The 20,158-nt window shown below is 37.2% G+C and overlaps 5 protein-coding genes across 7 annotated transcripts in view; 2 read left to right on the top strand and 3 right to left on the bottom strand.

Annotated features, from left to right (window-relative positions):
* The first annotated feature begins 294 nt into the window (after positions 1-294).
* LOC101887555 (methyl-CpG-binding domain protein 2) lies at positions 295-2,458 on the top strand. Of its 2 annotated transcripts, none has more exons than XM_011291983.3 (2): positions 295-554; positions 1,868-2,458. In XM_011291983.3, the coding sequence occupies exons 1-2, from the start codon at positions 421-423 to the stop codon at positions 2,349-2,351; spliced, it is 618 nt and encodes a 205-aa protein (XP_011290285.1). In that variant the 5' UTR covers positions 295-420; the 3' UTR covers positions 2,352-2,458. The 2 variants fall into 2 exon arrangements, with proteins under 2 accessions (XP_011290285.1, XP_058986528.1); XM_059130545.1 differs by lacking the exon at positions 295-554 and adding an exon at positions 596-1,256.
* Positions 2,459-2,554: 96 nt separating this feature from the next.
* Positions 2,555-4,426, bottom strand: LOC131806453 (metaxin-1 homolog). The gene is made up of 5 exons (XM_059130544.1): positions 4,201-4,426; positions 3,876-4,022; positions 3,463-3,738; positions 3,005-3,403; positions 2,555-2,947 (listed from the first exon to the last, which is right to left on the bottom strand). The coding sequence occupies exons 1-5, from the start codon at positions 4,279-4,281 to the stop codon at positions 2,870-2,872; spliced, it is 981 nt and encodes a 326-aa protein (XP_058986527.1). The 5' UTR covers positions 4,282-4,426; the 3' UTR covers positions 2,555-2,869.
* A 1,659-nt stretch (positions 4,427-6,085) lies between these two features.
* On the top strand, positions 6,086-7,596 carry LOC131806463 (U6 snRNA phosphodiesterase 1-like). The gene is made up of 4 exons (XM_059130550.1): positions 6,086-6,224; positions 6,514-6,840; positions 6,905-7,067; positions 7,160-7,596. Exons 1-4 carry the CDS (start codon positions 6,136-6,138, stop codon positions 7,331-7,333), a joined length of 753 nt encoding a protein of 250 aa, XP_058986533.1. The 5' UTR covers positions 6,086-6,135; the 3' UTR covers positions 7,334-7,596.
* On the bottom strand, positions 7,419-11,482 carry LOC101887212 (dynein regulatory complex protein 11). Its single transcript, XM_005178054.4, has 6 exons — positions 10,628-11,482; positions 10,090-10,502; positions 9,484-9,637; positions 8,656-9,410; positions 7,666-7,836; positions 7,419-7,595 (listed from the first exon to the last, which is right to left on the bottom strand). The coding sequence occupies exons 1-6, from the start codon at positions 11,453-11,455 to the stop codon at positions 7,430-7,432; spliced, it is 2,487 nt and encodes an 828-aa protein (XP_005178111.1). The 5' UTR covers positions 11,456-11,482; the 3' UTR covers positions 7,419-7,429.
* Positions 11,483-15,368: 3,886 nt separating this feature from the next.
* Positions 15,369-20,158, bottom strand: part of LOC131806431 (GATA zinc finger domain-containing protein 14) — a 44,679-nt gene continuing 39,889 nt past the window's right edge. For both annotated transcript variants that reach the window (XM_059130501.1, XM_059130500.1), the window contains exon 9: positions 15,369-20,044. In XM_059130501.1, the coding sequence (XP_058986484.1) occupies positions 19,868-20,044 (177 nt within the window). In that variant the 3' untranslated portion in view covers positions 15,369-19,867. The remainder of the gene's footprint in view (positions 20,045-20,158) is intronic.

The following is a 20,158-nucleotide window of genomic DNA, read 5'->3' on the forward strand; positions in this document are numbered from 1 at the left end:
TATTAATAATGTAATCATTATATTAAGTAGAAAATTATAACTTCGAAATGATACATGATTTCATTTGTATAGTAAAAACGCAAACAGAAATTTTGATAGTATGAAGTTTTTCAATCACAATAGAAGTTTTCTGTTTTGCTTACATCTTTAATCGGGTCAACCGTAATAAACGTTTTCCATAAGAGAATTTATTGTGATTGGTTAATTATCAGGTGTAACCGTAATTTTTCTTTTATACGATTTCATCTCCTGTAAAAAGTCCTTCTGTTACATTCCCTTTACTGTTTGGGCGACCATCTCACTGTGAGTGGTCACCGAAGTAAGAAGCAGAGTTTTGTTGTGTTGTGTGAAAATTCATTCTTCAGCCAAAGGAAAAAAGCTATAAAATCATAAATAATTGTTTTTTTAATAGATTATAGAATGCAAATGAGCTCGAATATTTCAATAGAACGTAAAAAAGTCGATTGCAATGCCTTGCCAAAGGGGTGGCAAAGGGAAGAAGTCCTTCGAAAGTCTGGAATCTCAGCAGGAAAAGTTGATGTCTACTATTACAGGTAAGACGGGCTGAACTTGGGTTAAGAACATAAACAACTACATTGAGTAAATGAACAAACTAAGCACGTAAATCACCCACCAGTAACAAGAAATTAATTCAAATATATACCTAAACACAAAACTACCAAATATTCACCTTTTGTTAAATAAAACCTCATATGCGACTTTATCACCTTTTTTGATTATTCCCCACTTTTCCCCCAAACAAAAAAAACCCAAACTTAACGTGTCGTCGTTTTGCTGCTGATGTTGCTATACTGAAACCCCTAAAGTCCCACCGGAAAACGCATTGATAGTAAACCCCAATTAGCTCGTTATTTAGGAGACGCCATAGACATAAGCAGTTTTGATTTTCAAAAGGGAAAATTTACAATGCAATTGCCACCACCATCAATTTCGTTGTATCGTTGCTTGCCAGGAACATCGATTAGTGCTAGTACTGCTCCAGTTGGGTGTGGTATTGGCGGCGGTACAAGCAGCAGCACAAGCAGTATTACAATTGTGCCACAACCGTCAACGGGACACTCTTTAAAACGTAAACATAAATCGCCGTTGCAATCTTCTGCATCCTCAACAAGCTATAATATATTGAATTCAACTACTGCAACGACTTCATCATCGTTGTCGTCATCATCGTCCGCCACGACTTCTTCGAATTTGTCAACGTCTAATCTAAAGCAACAACAACAGTTAGAATTCAGGTAGAAAGGAGAGCCCATTAGATGGGCGAAATTGTGTTGCATGCCATGTCTTCATGAAGAGTTCTTATTAAGCATATTTCTACATAAACATATTCGATAGCGATTGGCAAATTTGAAGAAAATTCTTTATATCACACCAGAAAAGTACTTTTGATTTTTTTCTTTAAAAACAATATTGGCTCGTTAAATGAATTAAATCAACATTGTGTTTGCACTTTTTATTTAGTGAAATTGATTTTTTTGCATGATGACGTTCCTTCTTTAATACAACCATCATAATGGCTAAAAGGTGTATTGGATACATTTTAAATATATGGCCTGTTCCAAAACTGCAAGAATTTAAAAGTTTTTACTACGATAACCGATTTTCCCTTTATGATAACGGAGAAAATTGCAAAAAATAGTAGATTCTTTCAGGTTCTGGAATAGATCAATTATGTACGCAGTAGAATAGGGTCATAACGATCTGCCTGAGGAAAGTAATTAGAATACAGATTGCAGTTCGTAATGATCCTATTGCACTGTATTTAGTTTTATTGTCTATATGTACAAGTTTTGTTTGCAGAAATTGTGATCGGAATAGTAATGCTACTTTTTTATCATTTTAACAGCCGTGCTATGCGTACCGATGCCTCCTTGGTTCCACCCATACGTCAAACGGCATCTATATTCAAACAACCTGTTACCGTGGTACGCAATCATGAATGGAATAAAGTAAAACATGACACCAAACAGGTGGCTCAAGACAAACCCAAACAGCTGTTTTGGGAGAAACGTTTGGAAAATATGCGAGCCTGTCATGCCACTGGAGAAGAATTCGATGATATTGTATTACCAAAGAGTATTAAGCCGTTGGGTCCCAATATACATGAACAGACTGTTATGCAATCCTTGGCCACAGCTTTACATGTCCTCAATACACCTGTCACCGGACAAACTGCCACTAAGACTGAGTTTCAAAAAAACGCCACAGCTTACATTAATCCCGATCAACCGCTAATGCAGGGGGTACTCATTTCAGAAGATGATATACGACGGCAGGAGGATCGTGTAAACTTGGCCCGAAGGAAATTACAAGAAGCTTTAAAGGCTTAAGATTTTTGCGGATATTTCGCAAGCAATTTATCATAATAATAATTAGGTGATAAGTTTATATACTTGACAATGTCCAATAAAGATTACTTTTTGTTTCAAACCACCAACCATCCTCTCTCTCTCCTAAATTGGAAATCCCGGCATACCCGATGAATGTCATATACCATAAATGTCTAAGAGAGCAGCAAAAATACCACAGGATATTCCATTTTATTACATCGTTTATTTCATTGAAAATTGATTGCAAAAGATGTCGCGATAAACAAAACTTAACAAACAATTGTGGCATTTCAACAAATAATTTAAATTTGAAAGCAAAAATGCATTAATTTCTTATTCATCTCAAAAATATTTGTAATACAAAACAAAACTACTTCAATATTTTTTCGACAGCCCAAACCAAAAATCCTTGATGCAACGTTTAAATGTGTGTTGTATTATTAAATAAATCACACACGAAAAGAAGGCAAAGGCAGTTAATTTTTTTCCTCTTTGTGATCTTGAATCTATTTTGGTATTTAGTCCATATCATCTTCATCTATATCATCATCGTCATAATGAATGCCCCCATCATAATGATCATTTGAGCTGGAAAACTGAAAATACAAAATGGTTAGTTATGGATTCAAAATACAACATTTCAGCTTCTTTACCTTTTTATAAAATATTTTCAGGGCCGCAAAGGAACTCATAGCTACAACTGCACCTATGCCAGCCAAGATTTTTGTCTTCTTTTCAGATTCTAGGAACTTTCGTTCTGTTGCTGTCAACATGGGATCATTGGGCGAAGCATTATCTTTGCTGGTGTTAATCGAATTAAATGCTTCCTTTTTAAATATATCACGGGATATTCTATTTATGAAATTCACTAAGTTTGGGCAGCCTTTTATGTGATTTTGTATGGGATTTGTGGGCAAAGTGATTTTGAAGAGTATCGCTAAATATGAAAATACTATGGCATCAAATTCACTGTATTTGTCGCCGAAGAACCACAAATTGCGGCCCAAACGTTTCGACAATACATTGATGCATTTCTTGGCCTCATTGGTAATCTAAAAAGAATGAAAATACATTATTATTAATTGACAGTAAAATTGCTATTTCAACCTACATATTCCACATTGTGGTTCTCCAATTTATCATCAATATCGAAACCACCCATCACTGAGATAACATCATGGGCATCCTTTTGGTACGTGGACGGATAGTAGAAATTAAATGGGAATGGAGTTCGTTTGGCATATAATGCACGGGTTATATCGAAATTGTTTGGTTCGCCATACAAATAATAATTGTGGTAGACATGCAGTTTTGTAAACACCCAATTTGCAAAACATTCCGAGAGATGGCGATCCTTTTGCCGGAGCTCATGATTTATGGCATAGCCCTGAAAATAGAAATAAATAGCAACATGTTTTTTTAGAGAGTCCATTGAAACCAATGAACATTACATATTGTTAACCATATTTGGGCACACATTCTAAAAGTGCAATCACTTATCATGCACGCCATTCGCTCACTCACCTCTTTGTCTAACAATTTCTTTATCTGTCTGTAACCTACAAATTTTTCATCGCCTATTTGAAGATACGGCAATTTGCCGGCACCGGAGCGCAAGGGGTTGGAATTTGTCTCAATAACGACTGGACAGCGGGTAAATTTGATCAAGCACTATAAAGATGCATGTAAAAATTCAAATTATTCAAGAATACAACACTCATTCTGCTAAACGCTGGAAACGATAATCGTCTTGAGATGATGGCAGGATGATTGGAGTATGTAGCCAGTATGATGCAACTTGCTATTAAAATCATGTTCACCATCACACTACTACTCGCTTGACACATACCAGAACGCGCAAACACTCGAAATCAATGGAAGGCAGTCCCCATTCGCCTTTGTACACATACAACACGGCTCCTAGTCTCATATTTATTGTTATTTTCCCGGTTGCCTTTTATATTTCCAATCAGATCATTTAACATTTACACTTTTGTTTAGTTTTTAAATTTTTCTTTCGACCAGCGCAAGGCCCATAAAGCACACAGGTCGTGTAAGTCACAATGATAGCGTAAAACGATTAACAAATCACAGTAAACAGCTGACATGAAAGTAAACCTATAAATGTAACGTGTGGCATTTTTATGCTAAAGGCCATGGCGCAATAATAAGGTGTAGCAATAATTAAAACAAATTCTAAACATATGATTGCATGACTTTACCTTCTTATTTTCTTCCTCTGTTTTATTTGCATCATTGTTTCTCTGGCGGAGAGCTTTATGTTCACGGAAAAAAACATTCTTTGCAGTTTTTTTATTCCAATCGACATCTGGAATAAAATCTATGCTTCTATGCCCGGGCAACACAACATGGTATTTCGTAATTCATGACCTCTGGAGAATATTGTAAAACACCGCAACTAGAAAATTGTCAGATTTATCATTATAGGGACCCGCAAGTGCATGAATCACATGTTTTGGAGCTGACCGATAAACTACGAAGGACTTGCAAAGCATATCATTTTGTAATCTCTCATTGTTTTTGTTGGCATACACTGGGGAATCAGCTATAGATGTTCTAGCATATTCGATTTTAGACCTAACCCATGGTACAATGAGGAGGTAGAACAGCTCTATATAACTACAGCCCTGAGGCTATGCCTGCTTCCTATCGGAATTATGCAACCAGTTTTAATTTATTCTATATTTTTCCTTATTTTCATACACTCAGTCACATGGCTAGAGAGATATAATTTGATACGGCCAAAACGTTCCTCAACGAAATAACGGTTTTAGAACCTAGATCCCTTTGGCCCAGATCCGTCTCAGGAAATTTGGAGTCGATCTAGCAATTATTTTTATAAATATTTTCTCTGGTTTTTCGACCTTTTGGATAGTTAATAAAAACAATTATTTGAGCTTGAGGTCAAAATTATTTTTATATTTTTATTAACCCACGGTCTGGTGTGAAAATGGGAAATATCGCTCCACTCTGGTACCTCCCCCACAAAGGGTCAACATATTGAATATGCATGAACCTCATAAAACGCGAAACTAACATCCGATTCCATTTAGATTTGGTAGATATCAATATTTCAATAAAGACAAGAACTGTTATAAGGATGGTAGAGATCGGATCATTTCTCCTTTTACCTCACAAAAAGAGTCAACATTTGAATAACCAAAACGATTATAAAATCCGAAATAAGCATCTGGTTCTCTTCAAATTACACAAATCACAATATTTTTATTAACCCACGGTCTGGTGTGTAAATGGGAAATATCGTTCCACTCCTCCCCCACAATGGTCCAACATTTTGAATATCAATGAAGCTCATAAAACGCGAAATTAACATCCGATTTCATTCAGACTTGGTACATCTTAATGTTTCCATCAACACAAGATCTGCTATAAAGATAGTAGATATCGAACCATTTCTTCTGGTGCTTCGTCCACAAAGAGTCAAATTTTTGAATAACCAAAACGATCATAAACTTCGAAATAAGCATACGGTTCTCTACAAATTTCATACATGCTATTATTTTACTAACACAAGATCTGATGTGAAAATGGGTTCAAAATTTTGAATAACAAGACGCTAATAAATCGGAGATTATAACTTAATGTAAGTAAAAAATTGTATAAATTGCAACTTCCCATCCCTTCTTTCACGACGACAGCTGTCACGTCTACAGGCAATGTCAAACTTGAATGCTTCTTCTCCTTGTGTGAGCAACTAGTAAACATTGCACAAACACATATTTCGCAAAATAAACTTTTTCTAATGTTTTTAGTTAACTATAGTAGTACTTCCGAATCAGAAGCTGAGGAGGGTGAGAAAGAAGTGGATAACCATCATATAGAAACAAAAAAGTGAGTTTGCATCACAAATTGTCTTAACAAAATGTGGGAACAGATGATTACACTGTGCTAAATTCGAATAGGCTTCTTTTGAGGTCCGTTAATATATTTGGCGCGTAAGCTTGTCCTTCAGTTAAATATTCAAATCAACGTTTATTGAACTCATTGGGGCTGATATCGATTCCTCGCATAAGTTGAGTAACATTTGCTAGACTCAATGAGCACAGTTTGTCGGAAAAATGTTTGCATAAAATATTCAACAAATACATGCAAGAATATTACATCAAAATTTAATATTTAGGTTAATACTTCCCAAAGCCACAACCTTACTTGGGAAACGAAAGTTGCCTGATGAGGATGTAGTTACAGATGATCCATCCAAACACCAAGGACGTATACGAAGTTTCAAACACGAACGCGGCAACTGGGCTACATACGTTTTTGTTGCAACGCCTAAAACACTACTGGAAGATTTACAAGAATTATGCCTCAGACAATTGGATAGTAAATGTGATTTTAAAATTTGCCCTGATCTCCACATAAGTTTAAGTCGAACTGTTGTGTTACAATATCATTTTATAGAATCATTTATAAAAACTTTGGAGGAGGAGTTTACAGCAACTGCAAGGTAAGACAAGTTTTTGTCATAAATAGTAGGTTTTGAAAATAATTTAATTCGAATTTCCTTTTAGATTTACCATATCGCTAAGTAGTTTAAAAGCCTATACAAATGCCGAACGTACACGTACTTTTTTGGCCATTCGTGTAGATGACATACATTTAGAGAAAATGCTGGAGATTTTAAAGAAAGTTGATCGTGTTATGTTGAACTTTAAACTAGCCAAATTTTATGAGGTGAATTGAAATAGTTAAATTGGGTTTGGATTTTTTTGTTAAACGAAATCTGAACCAGTCTTCAATTGATAATTGATTTTCTTTCTTTTCAGGATCCTTCTTTCCATATTAGTATACTATGGTGCCTTGGAGACTATGTCGATGAAATAACTAAACAATTGCCTGATATTGTTGAAAGTATAAAGGATTTGCTACCTGTAGAGTTAAAAATTGATAGACTTTATTGTAAAAGTGGATTTAAGGAATACAATTTTGAACTGAAATAAGATGATTATGAAGACTTTATGTGCATATTTTACTTCGTAAGTTAAGTCTTTATAAAATATTCTTGCAAACATATAGGAGGAGGGAAATAATGCATTTCAAACTTTCTTTTTTCCATTGCCTTGTTTGGCTGCCAGAGCTTGCTCCTCTAAACGTGCCTCTTCTTCAATTTCCAATAGCTTTTGCCGACGTCTTCCCAATGGTGTCTTAGTCCACCACGATTCATAGGCTTCCTCCTCTTCACGATAGACCGGATCTCGGGTGCTAACAAGAGAACCATATGGAATTGTGGAAATAAATGATACTCCATTGACTTCCAATTGCAAAGGCTTACCACAAAACATTTATCAGTTCGGCATGAGTCAAAGGTTGAGATCGCAACTGAAGTTTACGTTTACAGGTCAGAACCTCTTTAAGGCAGGCATTAACCGCTCCAATTGTATAACCATCGGAAATTTTGGCCATAACACTGCAATCCAGATTTGATAATCCACCGGAATATTCACTGGAATGGCGAAAAAATTTAAAAAATATAAGCTGGCCTGTAAAGACTTCCTTGCCTTCTGGAGAGACAGCCTTCAGCTCGTCCGGCTCGTCTATAAAGACGACCTCCGGCTCGTCTATAAAGACGACCTCCGGCTCGTCTATAAAGACGACCTCCGGCTCGTCTATAAAGACGACCTCCGGCTCGTCTATAAAGACGTCCTCCGGACTCGTCTATAAAGACGTCCTCCGGACTCGTCTATAAAGACGACCTCCGGCTCGTCTATAAAGACGACCTCCGGCTCGTCTATAAAGACGACTTCCGGCTCGTCTATAAAGACGACCTCCGGCTCGTCTATAAAGACGACCTCCGGCTCGTCTATAAAGACGATCTCCGGCTCGTCTATAAAGAAGACCTCCGGCTCGTCTATAAAGACGACCTCCGGCTCGTCTATAAAGACGACTTCCGGCTCGTCTATAAAGACGACCTCCGGCTCGTCTATAAAGACGACCTCCGGCTCGTCTATAAAGACAACCTCCTGCTCGTCTATAAGGAGGACCTCCGCCTCGTCTATAAAGAGGACCTCCGGCTCGTCTATAAAGACCTTTAGCTCGTCTTTAACGACAGCCTTCAGATCATCAAATAAGGCGACCTTCAGCTTGTCGAGAAGTACGAACTTCAGTTCCTCTAGAAAGACGTCTAGAAAGACGTCTAGAAAGACGGCCTTCAGTTCGTCTATAAAGGCAGCCTTCAGCTCGTCTAAAAAAACAGCCTTCAGTTCGTCTAGAAAGACCCATTTTCGGTCTTCTATTAGAACCCGGTTTCTATAATCTAACCTACCACAAAAGTGTTTTCCAAGCATGCGACAATGCTCCATAATCCGGTCGGGGTATGTATATAAAACGATTATAGGTTTGTTGTAGCAGTTTTTGATCTGCTTCCCAGGGTAAATTTGAGGTCCCAATAAACAATACTCGATCCTCGGGAGCTATATTCCGTATTAACTTTGGTAGATCTTTTTTCAAACGTTTCGGATCGGTACGATCGGTTTTGGGTATTTTCTTCATAAATGGTTTTTCCGCATCACCCATATAGATAACGGCTGGTTGAAGTAGTCTTGATACTTTCAACACCAAATGGATCAACATAATTAATCCCGATTTACCGGGATATTTTCCAACAATATTTGCTGGAGTTAAGTCGAACAGAACTGCCCCGACTTCAGTGCAAATGGCATGTAGCAGTGATTTCTTTCCCGATCCTTTGGGTCCCACCAACAATATGGAACGTATCAGTGGACAAGAGTTGTGTATCTGTTCAGAGCCGAGTGGTAAAATACAATATTCTGTGAGAATTTGTCGTATATCCCCGGGAGAGGGTTTTATACCATCTCTGGCGGTTAAGGCCTTATCGCCTAGGAATTGACTTAACTTTGTCTCGGGGTATTTTCTTATAATGCCATTTGTTACCAATTCTTCGTACAAGGATTCGGTGGTGCGATCGGGTGTCAAATCTTTTTCCTTCTTCTTTTTGCTTTTCTTGCCGGAGCGCCGCGCTTTTTTGTTATTCTTCTTGGCCTTTTTGCCTATGGCGGTCTGTCGATGGAAGGGAGAAGATATTAGAAAATTTTAAAATTTTATATTTGAGAATTGTTTCCGTTTTTTGTACCTGTAAAAGTTCCAATTCCTGTCGCATAACATCATCGACTACCCGTCGAAATTCTTTTTCCACTTCATCGTATTTTTCGGCATAAATCATGTCGTAGTAATGACTCTGTCGCATATTGCCGGATTCGTCTTTTTCACGCCAAACTTCGTTAAATCTGTAATGGGAGGTTTTAGGTTAGGGGAATTTGGGAAAAAATTTCCAGAGCTTTAGTTTGTCTATATGGATTTCAGCTCGTCTATATGGATTTACTGGGCTTCAGGTCGTCTTTATGGGCTCACCTCGTCCATATGGGCACACTGGATTTCGGCTCATCTTTATGGACTCGCTTGGCTTCAGCTCGTCCTATATGGGCTCACTGACTTCAGCTCGTCTATATAAACCAACTGGGCCTCAGCTCGTCTTAATGGACTCACTGGGCCTTAGCTCGCCAATATGGACTCACTGGGCCTCAGCTCATCACTGAGATTCAGCTCGTTTTATAGATTTACAGAGCTCCAGATCGTCTATATGGACTTACTGGCCTTCAGCCCGCCCATATGGAATCACTAGGCTTCAGCTCGTCTATATTGACTCATCTGTTCCAATGTTTTATCCCCCACCCCTTACCTTTCGATTTCCGCCCTTATATCTGGTAGACACATCGATTGTGCTGGCTGCAGCCCACCACCCTCTTCATCGGGATTTTCATTGACATTGAGGTCACCACTGCGTGCCGGCGATTTCGATTTGTCCTTGGTTTTACGTGACTCCTTTGATGATCGGGCCGATGAACGACTTACTTCACTTTCTGTGCCAGGTCTACTGAAGATATGCAACGATCCACCCTGATCTTCCGTGGGAAATTCTGGTAGTTTTCCAGTTTTGTCATAACAATCTTTAATCCATGCACGTATCTCATCGGCTATGTCTTCGGTCATGCTAGGGCCATGTTTGGTTGTAATTTCTTCACGTACCCGATCCAGAGTTGATTCATAGCTTTCTTGGAAGGCTTCTTGGGTGACATAGCGACGTTCGTAGATCTGAAAAAAATAAGTAAGGGATAGTGAGTTTATGAAAAGCGTTCTCCATTGAATGAATACTAATCTCCTCAATTTCGATCCCTTTTTATATTCTTGGTAAGCGTCAAGCCAGATTTTATACCCACCTCATTTAGTTTCTCCACCTTTTCCGCCCGGGCCTTTAGGACCGACGGTGGTGGCGGCACCATGCCAATTAATATCATTTCATCCAATTTCCGTCGCCTGGTCTTACGACGATCCGTATGGCCTCGCCACATTTTCTGTATCTTCATGGCAGCCAAGAGTCCAGCATCATTGCGATCTTTATCTTTTTCCTCATTCTTGCCCTTTTCCTTGAGCATACGTATCTCCTTCATGAAATGGGCTCGCAGTCGACCCTGGCGAGCCCTCTCATGCATTTGAATCAAACGAATTGCTTCGATTTCGGTTATTTGTTCCACTACCGGATTCTCCTCCACCCATCCCAGCTTCACAAGGATATCATGCATTGTCTTATTACGTTGTTCAATTTCCCGTCGTCGCTCACGCAGAAAATATCTTGGAACCCTCAACTCTGTATCGATGGGTGTTAGTTTAAGGCGCTCCACCACGGCATCATTGTAACTGAACTCCATCAGATCAATGTTAACCAAATCATGTTTCAGCTCAATTATCCTACCCAGACAGCCATTCAAGATGTTGCGTATCAGTTGACGTTTTTGGGGTTGTATCATCTTGTCGTAGACCTCTTCCAGACGATTGGCAATGCAAATATATTTCAAATAGAATTCATAGGTGGTAGCCTGAACAATGGCTTTGCGTGTGCTCTCGTCGCTGGCGACCGCATCCGTTCCACCTTGAGCGGCAATTGTTGTCTCAACATCTTGATTTTGTCTCTGGAAATCTTCAATGGCCAGTAGTTCGAGTTCATGTTGAGATAAATGCCATATTTCATTGTAGTAATTATTGGACATTGTAGTGTGGACGTCCGATGTGTTATTCCGCAGCCGGTTTCCTTGTGAATGTCAGTTGTGTTTGTTTGGCAGGCCAAGGAACCGGTGTCATGTTGCCATGGTTTCGTTGGGTTATTGTGATCCTACAAACAACATCTGGTTTCTGGTGTACCAAAACTCACCACACCTGTGGAAGCAAACGATTTTGTTAGGCTGCATCAAGGGCATAAGAATAAATGAAGGCCGTCGGAGGTTGTCTTTATAGACGAGCCGAAGGTCGTCGCTATAGACGAGCCGAAGGTCGTCGCTATAGACGAGCCGAAGGTCGTCGCTATAGACGAGCCGAAGGTCGTCGCTATAGACGAGCCGATGGTCGTCGCTATAGACGAGCCGAAGGTCGTCGCTATAGACGAGCCTGAGGTCGTCTCTATAGACGAGCCTGAGGTTGTCTCTATAGACGAGCCTGAGGTCGTCTCTATAGACGAGCCTGAGGTCGTCTCTATAGACGAGCCTGAGGTCGTCTCTATAGACGAGCCTGAGGTCGTCTCTATAGACGAGCCTGAGGTCGTCTCTATAGACGAGCCTGAAGTCGTCTCTATAGACGAGCCTGAGGTCGTCTCTATAGACGAGCCTGAGGTCGTCTCTATAGACGAGCCTGAGGTCGTCTCTATAGACGAGCCTGAGGTCGTCTCTATAGACTCTATAGGCGAGCTCCGGCTTGGAGGATAAACAATAACCGAAATCGAAGCAATTCTTTTGATTCAAATGCATGAGTGGACTTGGCAGGTTCGTTTGAGAGCCCATTTCATGAAGGAAATATGAATGTTCAAGGAAAAGAGCAAGAACGAGGAGAAGGATAAAGATCGAAATGTTGCTCTGCTCTGGGCTGCCATGAAAGTACAGAAAATGGGGCGTGGCCATACGGATCGTCGTAAGACCAGACGACGAAAATTGGATAAAATGATATTAATTGGCATGGTGCCGCCACCACCGTCAGTCCTAAAGAAGAAATTAAATGCAGTGGGTATAAAAACTGGTTGCTTATCAAAAAGGTAAAAACGACGAAAATGAGGTTATCAGTATTTCACCCAAGATGCATTCCAAGAAAGCTATGAATCAACCCTCGATCGTCTTAAAGAAGTCCTAAAGAAGAAATTAAATGAGGTGGGTATGAAAACTGGTTGCTTACCAAGAATGTAAAAAGGACGAAAATGAGGAGATCAGTATTCATTCGACGGAGAACTCCTTTTATAAACACTCTATTCTTTATTTTTCATTTAGATCTACGAACGTCGCTATGTCACCCAAGAAGCCTTCCAAGAAAGCTATGAATCAACCCTCGATCGGGTACTTGAAGAAATTAAAACCATGTCCGAAGACATAGCCGATGAGATACGTGCATGGATTAAAGATTGCTATGACAAAACTGGAAAATTACCAGAATTTCCCACGGAGGATCGGGGTGGATCGTTGCATATCTTTAGTAGACCTGGCACAGAAAGTGAAGTAAGTCATCGGTTCGTTCGTCAAAGAAGTCACGTAAAACCAAAGACAAATCGAAGTCGCCGGCACGCAGTGGTGACTTGAATGTCAATGAAAATCCCGATGAAGAGGGTGGTGGGCTGCAGCCAGCGCAATCGATGTGTCTGCCAGATATAAGGGCGGAAATCGAAAGGTAAGAGATGGGGAATAAAAGAATTGGTCATATGGGAGAAAATCAAAATTTTGAAGGCAGGAATACTTTGAGAAGCTATGAAGAAAGTAGTTTTATAACCGGGTTAAGGCAGGCAGTTTCAACGGAGAGCCGCAGAGATAAAGACGATCTGAGGCCCAGTGAGTCCATATAGGACGAGCTGAAGGCCAGTTTGTCCATAAAGATGAGCTGAGGCCCTGTGAGCCCATAAAGACGAGCTGAAACCCAGTTGCTCTATACAGGGCGAGATGAAAAAACTGCAACCAACTGAACTGAACTGCAGAATTTGGTTTTCTCCGATGAGAAAACATTCGTTGTCCAGCACTTTGTAAATAAACAAAATGATCATGTTTACTTACCAAAGAGGTCAGCTGAAAATGTGCACCTTCGATTGCCCACTAGAAAAAAAGAACTCAAGCGCCGGCCATGGTGATAATGTGGGCCGCCATAACAGCCGATGGTCGCTCTCCGCTCGTATTAATCGACCGTGGCATCAGAATAAATGCTGATTATTATCGCGACAATATTCTGGAGGGTGTATTAAAGCCTTGGGCACGCAAACATTTTAGCCGCAGGCCTTGGACATTCCAACAGGAAACAGCACTGTCGCGCGCAGCACGCACTGGCACCCAAGAGTGGTTATAAAATGAGGTTCCTCGCTTCATTTCCAGCGCACAATGGCCACCAAAACCTACGGATACCAATCCGTTGGACTATTTTGTCTGGAATATTTTGGAAAGCAAGGTTTGCACTAAAAATATCAAAATGTGTCGATCACCTCAAGCAATCGATTCGCCGGAAATGATCCAAAATACCGCAGAGCAACATTTGGGCAGCGTGTCACCGTTTCATTGGTCATAATCGTGCCAAAGTTGACCAATTCGAACCAATCCAAACATATTCTAAAATTTGATGGTATTTCCGACATATTTTGCTTTCATTCAATAAAATTAAAAAAAAGTAAAAATTATGGCGTTGGACTTTGTTGCAGTTTTTTTATTTCACCCTGTATAGACGAGCTGAAGGCCGTCTCTAAAAAAAGCTACGGGGTAGTAACAATTGTTCCTATTCACATATCTTCAAAGGAACCAAATTGCCTTCTTTCTCCCTCCTTAATTCCTTTCCATTAACAAAAACAAAACAAAGAAAAAACAAAACACATCATTTATTTTTTTGTTTTACACTAATATTTTATTTTGTTTCTTGTTGTTGTTTTCATTTTGTTTTATGTTTAAGTCATTTAATTTAATTCAAATACGTTGTTTTTGTTTACTGTGTGTATTTTTTTCATACAATAGTTGTTTTCTTTTTTTGTTTCAATTTTGTTCCATAATTTCTTTTTCAAAACTCGAATAAGTGAAATTTTCAATCAAAATATTAAATATTTTTTTGTAATATGTATGTATGTATGTTGTTTGTCTGTATGCTGTGGCCAAAAAGACTGTTGTCATTTAATTTCTAGTAACAGGACGAGAGTGGGGGGACACAAGTTGTAGTTGTAGTTTTTAGTTTTCTTCGATTTGGTGTATTCTATTGTTTTTTTGTTTTGTTGTAAGTAGAAATCTTCTATGTAAATAAAATATATATATGTATTTTTTATATATATTTATTTATAATATATATATGTATATATATAGAGATTGTAGGTTGTTGTTTATTGGTTCTATTTTTATTTAGAAAAACAAAATCGAAAACGAAAAAGATGATTGTTTTGGGGTTTTCAATTTGAAGAAGAATAGAAAAATGGATTTTGTATTTGGTTAAAATCAAAAAATGTGTATGCGTTGGCTAATATTTATATAAATTTATTAAAAAAAGAGAGAGAGGGAAAGAAGTTGAATAAAAATAAGAGGAAAATAGAAAAAATTTGCAAAAAAAAATAAAAATAAAACTTAAATTTACATACCTAAAAACTATAAAAAATAATAATAATTATAGAAAATATAATTTTTTATGTTATTAATATGTTAACAACAAAATAAATATATATAATAAAATCAACATGTTTGTTTTTTTTTTTTTTTTTTTGTAAAAGGGCTGTGTGTGCTATTTGTTTTTTGTTTTTAATTAATTATTAAAAAGAAGCTTGAAGCATTTGAAATTGGGAGATTCTAAACTTAGTTACACAAAAAAAATGTTAAAAGAAAAAATAATAAAACATACAAATTACAAATATTGGTATTTTTTATATATATTAATTTAGTATGTAAGAAATGTACAATTAGTTTAGTAAAAATGTGATTGTTTTTTTAATTTTTTTATTGTAAATCTTATTTAGGAAAATAATCTAAAGATTAACACATTGTTTTGCGTTTTTGTTTAGCATTTCATTTTTGTTTGTGTGTGTGTATGTACGTTAATTAAGGATACAATTGTGTTCTACAGTCAAGGAAAATAATTATTTAATTTATTAACAATGGACTGGGGGTATATTTTTGTGAAGCTGGGGTGAAGGTTAAATAAAAAGCAACCACTAGACAAAAAACTGGCAATTCAAAGCCACCGATCGGAACTGCATGATGGGAATATAATCGCAAAAAATATATTGAAATAAAATTTGATAACAAAACTCGCCCTAAATCTGCCCAAAAAATTGGGGTCAATTTTCAGTTTTCGGTTTAATTTTCACTCAGTAATATAGGGAGAGACGGAGGTCAGAAAGTTGCATAAATTGAGAGTACTCCAAAAGCTGCGCCGGATACCGTACTAGAATCATTCCAATTCGGTTTAATTCCTCTCTAAGTACTATAGGCTTAGCCGGAGAGACAGAATCCAGAAAGCTGCATAAATTGAGAGTATTCCAAAAGCAGCCCCGGACACCGTACTAAGATCAAGGCAATTATGTAACTCTCTTACGTCAGCATAAATCATATGCTTTCGTTGCAGTACCTGCTTGGGTGTTATCTTGGGTGTCATCCTAACCACCATATGGTGGACAGAAATCCCCCACCCAGGCGTGTCAGGAAGGACCTGCATGATCTAGAGAGAGAGGTCCAGCGATATAAGAGAGAGAGAGCCCCAAGATCATGAAGCCTACCAAGCGAATCTGAATAGCATTCATACTGATTCAGTCGCAGAGGTAGTAAACAATTACAGTAGGAATGCCATCCTCGGAGTCCGCCCCTCTTTCTTTCTCCTAACTTTTAGTGATTTTGTTTTGGCAAGGTACCGGGTATAGCATACACCGGATTTACAGTATGTTTGCCCTTGATTTTGTGTAGAACTATAAGCATAGTCTGATGAATAGATAGAAAACATAAAGTTAGTTTTGTCTTTGTATGCAGGTGGTTCTCAGTAAGCTTTTGAATAGTCAACATGCTGATTGACTTCATAATCGACTTCGAAAACACATTTCATCGTTTTGCAAGAATTTCACTTGATTATTCCGGAACATTTCATTGTCATCACTTAATTTTCACTTATCTTTTATTGTGCAACAACAATTTTCTGTAGGATAACATAAACTGTAGGATATTTGTCTGTTGAAAATTGGTACAATAATGGATCTGCGGACACGTCGCACAGTAATTCAGAAGAGTCCTTTTCGGCAAATTTTGAGCGCATAATAATATTTTGAACAAACGAAAGCACTCCAGGCTTTCACTCAGCGAAAATATCACTTCAGGCTTTTCTATAACGCAAAATCATATGTTTACATTTTTTCAAAATTATTCGTCTGACAACATCTCCTTGTCAATATTTATATTTAAAAATCCATTGGATACACAGAAATCAGGGATGGAAACCCCTTTTTTATTCAGTGAAATTTGACAAGGTAAATTACAGAATCAGGGATGGATATGCCTTTTGGAAATGACTTTATCTTCTTAATTTTACCATGGATCTATTCCTGGCATTCACAAGGAATGGAAGAAAATATCCAACGCTGGCATGAAATCTTTGTGAAGTTAGAATGGTGGAGGAGAATCCAGTTGTGGAACAAAAAATCGAAATGGAAGCTTTACGTTTGATACAAATGCATGAGAGGGCTCGTCAAGGTCGACTGGAAGTCCACTTTATGTAGCAAAAAAATACAAATTCACAAGGATAAGGACAAAAATGAGTAGATCTATAAAGATCGCAACAATGCTGGACTGCTGGCTGCCATGAAGATACAGTAAAGGCGGTGTGTTTATACGTATCACCGGAAAACATAGCGACAAAAATAAGATGACATGATATTAATTGGCATGGTGCCGCCACCACCATCTCTCCTAAAGGATTGGATGGAAAAATTAAATGAGATGGGTATGAAAAAGGGTATCATATAATTGAGGTTATCAAGTGGATTCTCTAAAGGTGACTCCTGGGGCCAAAATTGTCTCAAACGATATTGAAAAAAATATCAGTCTAAATGAATTCGATTTATACCTCATACATGTCCATCAAAATTTCCATTTTCATCTATCTAAGGTGGACATCCCAACTAACTAATTCATTAATATTTTGCGACAATCACCAAAAACAATAGGCTTCTTATTTCAAACTGACCCAAACTCTATGCAAAACTTTGTGAGAATCGGAACATAATTGCGATCTGCAGCGTGATTAAAAACTAACATGGGCAGAAGGGCGGACATGCATAACTAGATCAATTTAACTCGGCTATATATATAGGAAGATTGATCTATAACATCATGGGTCTAGGACAAATAATTCGAGGTGTTACAAACTTTGTGGTCCATAATATTATATCTCCAACATATGGTGTGTAGGGTATAATTTAAATCTGCTTACTTAATGATGAACCCTATATCGATAATAGTTTTCGGGGTTTATTATGCATATTCTTTAGTTTCAAAATTGGTCTGTTCCAGAACGACAAGAATGTAAAAGTTTTTACTATGATAACAGATTTTTGCTTTATGATATCGAAAAAGAAATTGCAAAACTAGTAGATTCTATAAGGTTCTGTCTACTATCGAATTTCACATATATAAATTAAGGAGTGCGTACACAAGCAGCTTCACATGGCATATTTTGTGACATATCTTAAAGGAATGCCAGAGCCGCGCACTCGCATCCTGCCGTCGTTTCCCCTTATAATTTGACATTAATATGTATGCTTAGCCATGATGCTAATCAGCTCATGTACCCTCACCTTTAGAAATCAGGTTTGAGGAAAATTTAAATTTCCTGCCCACGAAAATCGAATTCTGGTTTGAGTTTTTATTCTATCCTTAATAAATGACAAAAGGAAATAATCAACCTTTGATTTCCTCGAATCTACATTAATCATCGATTTATAATTTCTTCAGTGGTATTTCAGAATGAATTTGATCCCTTTTTTAGGTTTGACCTGTTGCAGTTAGATGTGTGCGTTTTAAATTTAATATTTCGCAGGCGTACGCTTCTAGAGTAAAGTTTGCGTAAAGTACATTTTTGGTAGAGAAAGAGAGGGCCGACATATATGTGACCTCTATCAATTTCCATTTTTTTAATAAAACTTGATTTTCTTTTCAGTAAACTTTCCCTTCTCTTTAATGATTTAATAGAAAGTGGTTTAGGCTAATTTTTAAATTATCAACAATATCCATTTAGCTGGATAATTTCGAATCAATCTCCATCATACTCAACGTCAAAGGAAGTGGCCTTGTTTTTTGTCCAAAAAATCCCGGGGGGTTCCACAATAAGAAAGAAATTAAGGTTCTATAACGCGACTGGCTTTTTAACAAAATAGGATTTTGATTTACACTTTTTTATAAAAAACACAGAGTGTAAACATTAAATATTTTTTGTTTTGTGTTATTGTTGCTGTTGTTTTCTTTAAGCTTAAGCTTACATCTAAAGGAAAATTGTGTGTTTAAATAAGTGTGGCTGTTTGTTTGTTTGTGGTATAGTTTGTTTTGATTTCTCCTTCGAAAAAAAGAAATTTGGAGGGGCTTTTTGTTTTTTAGGTATTGTTGTTGTTGGCATTGTTTTATTAAAACAAAAAATAAAATAAACAAAAAAAGAAACAGACATTTAAAATTGGTTGTTATTGTTGCGTTAAGTAGTTGCCTTATGTAGCCGCCTGTTTGTTTTTTTTTTCAAATCATTAACTTTTAAGAAAGGTAGAGAGGTATAGGATAGGGGTGGGGGATGTATTTATGTTAATTTATATAATATATAAATGATTATTAGTTATAATGTTGTTGCTGTTGGGTTTTTACATAACATTTCTTCATGTTGTTGTTGTTTGATCTTAATTTTAAATTATTATTAATTATGATTATTATTTTACTTGTTGTTGCTGTTATAATTATTTATATTGTTTTTTCTTAGTAATAATATAAAGAATAATTATTTAATTATTAATATTAATATTATTATAATTATTATTGTTGTTGTAATATATACTTTTCATTTCTGTTAAATAGTTGTTGCTGTAAATACACATTCACTTTTCACGTTGTCGTTTTTTTTCTCTTTCTCTCTGTCTCGAGAAAGAAAACTGATTTGTATATCCTTAGTTAGGTATATATATATGCATGTTTTTTATGTTTTTATATATATAAATGGTGTTTTGTTTTTAATTCTTGTTGTTGTTGCTGTTGCAATCTCTACTTAGTATGTTGTTATCATATTTTCGTTAAGTGTGTCTGTGTGTGTTATTATAATAATATTTATTATACTTTTACATTGTAACAGCTGCTGCAGGGGTTGGTTTTCGTTATCTCTTTATTTTCTTAAAAGGTGGTAGTGGTGTTGTTGTTGTTGTTGTAGTAGTTGCTTTTACGCTATTGGCAATAACTCATCTTTCACGCTGTATTATTTTTCAAATGTAAAAGTTTCACTTTTAGTTCAGCAAATGTGGGTCGTTTGGCAGGATTAAGGTCCCAGGCTTGTCTCATCATTTCATAGATCTCGGGAGGACAACCCTCGGGAGCTTCCATTTTATAGCCGACTTCAACGTGTTTCACAACATCGGTTAATGGCTGAAATGAAAGGAAGAAACAGGAAATAATAGTTAGTATTTCTAAAATGAAAAATGTTGCTAAAACAAGTAAAAAACATTAAGTCCGGTCGGGACAAACTTTTAATACCCTCCA

This window comes from Musca domestica, unplaced genomic scaffold (genome assembly GCF_030504385.1).
Source record: "Musca domestica strain aabys unplaced genomic scaffold, Musca_domestica.polishedcontigs.V.1.1 76, whole genome shotgun sequence".
In the NCBI taxonomy this organism is placed as follows: domain Eukaryota; kingdom Metazoa; phylum Arthropoda; class Insecta; order Diptera; family Muscidae; genus Musca; species Musca domestica.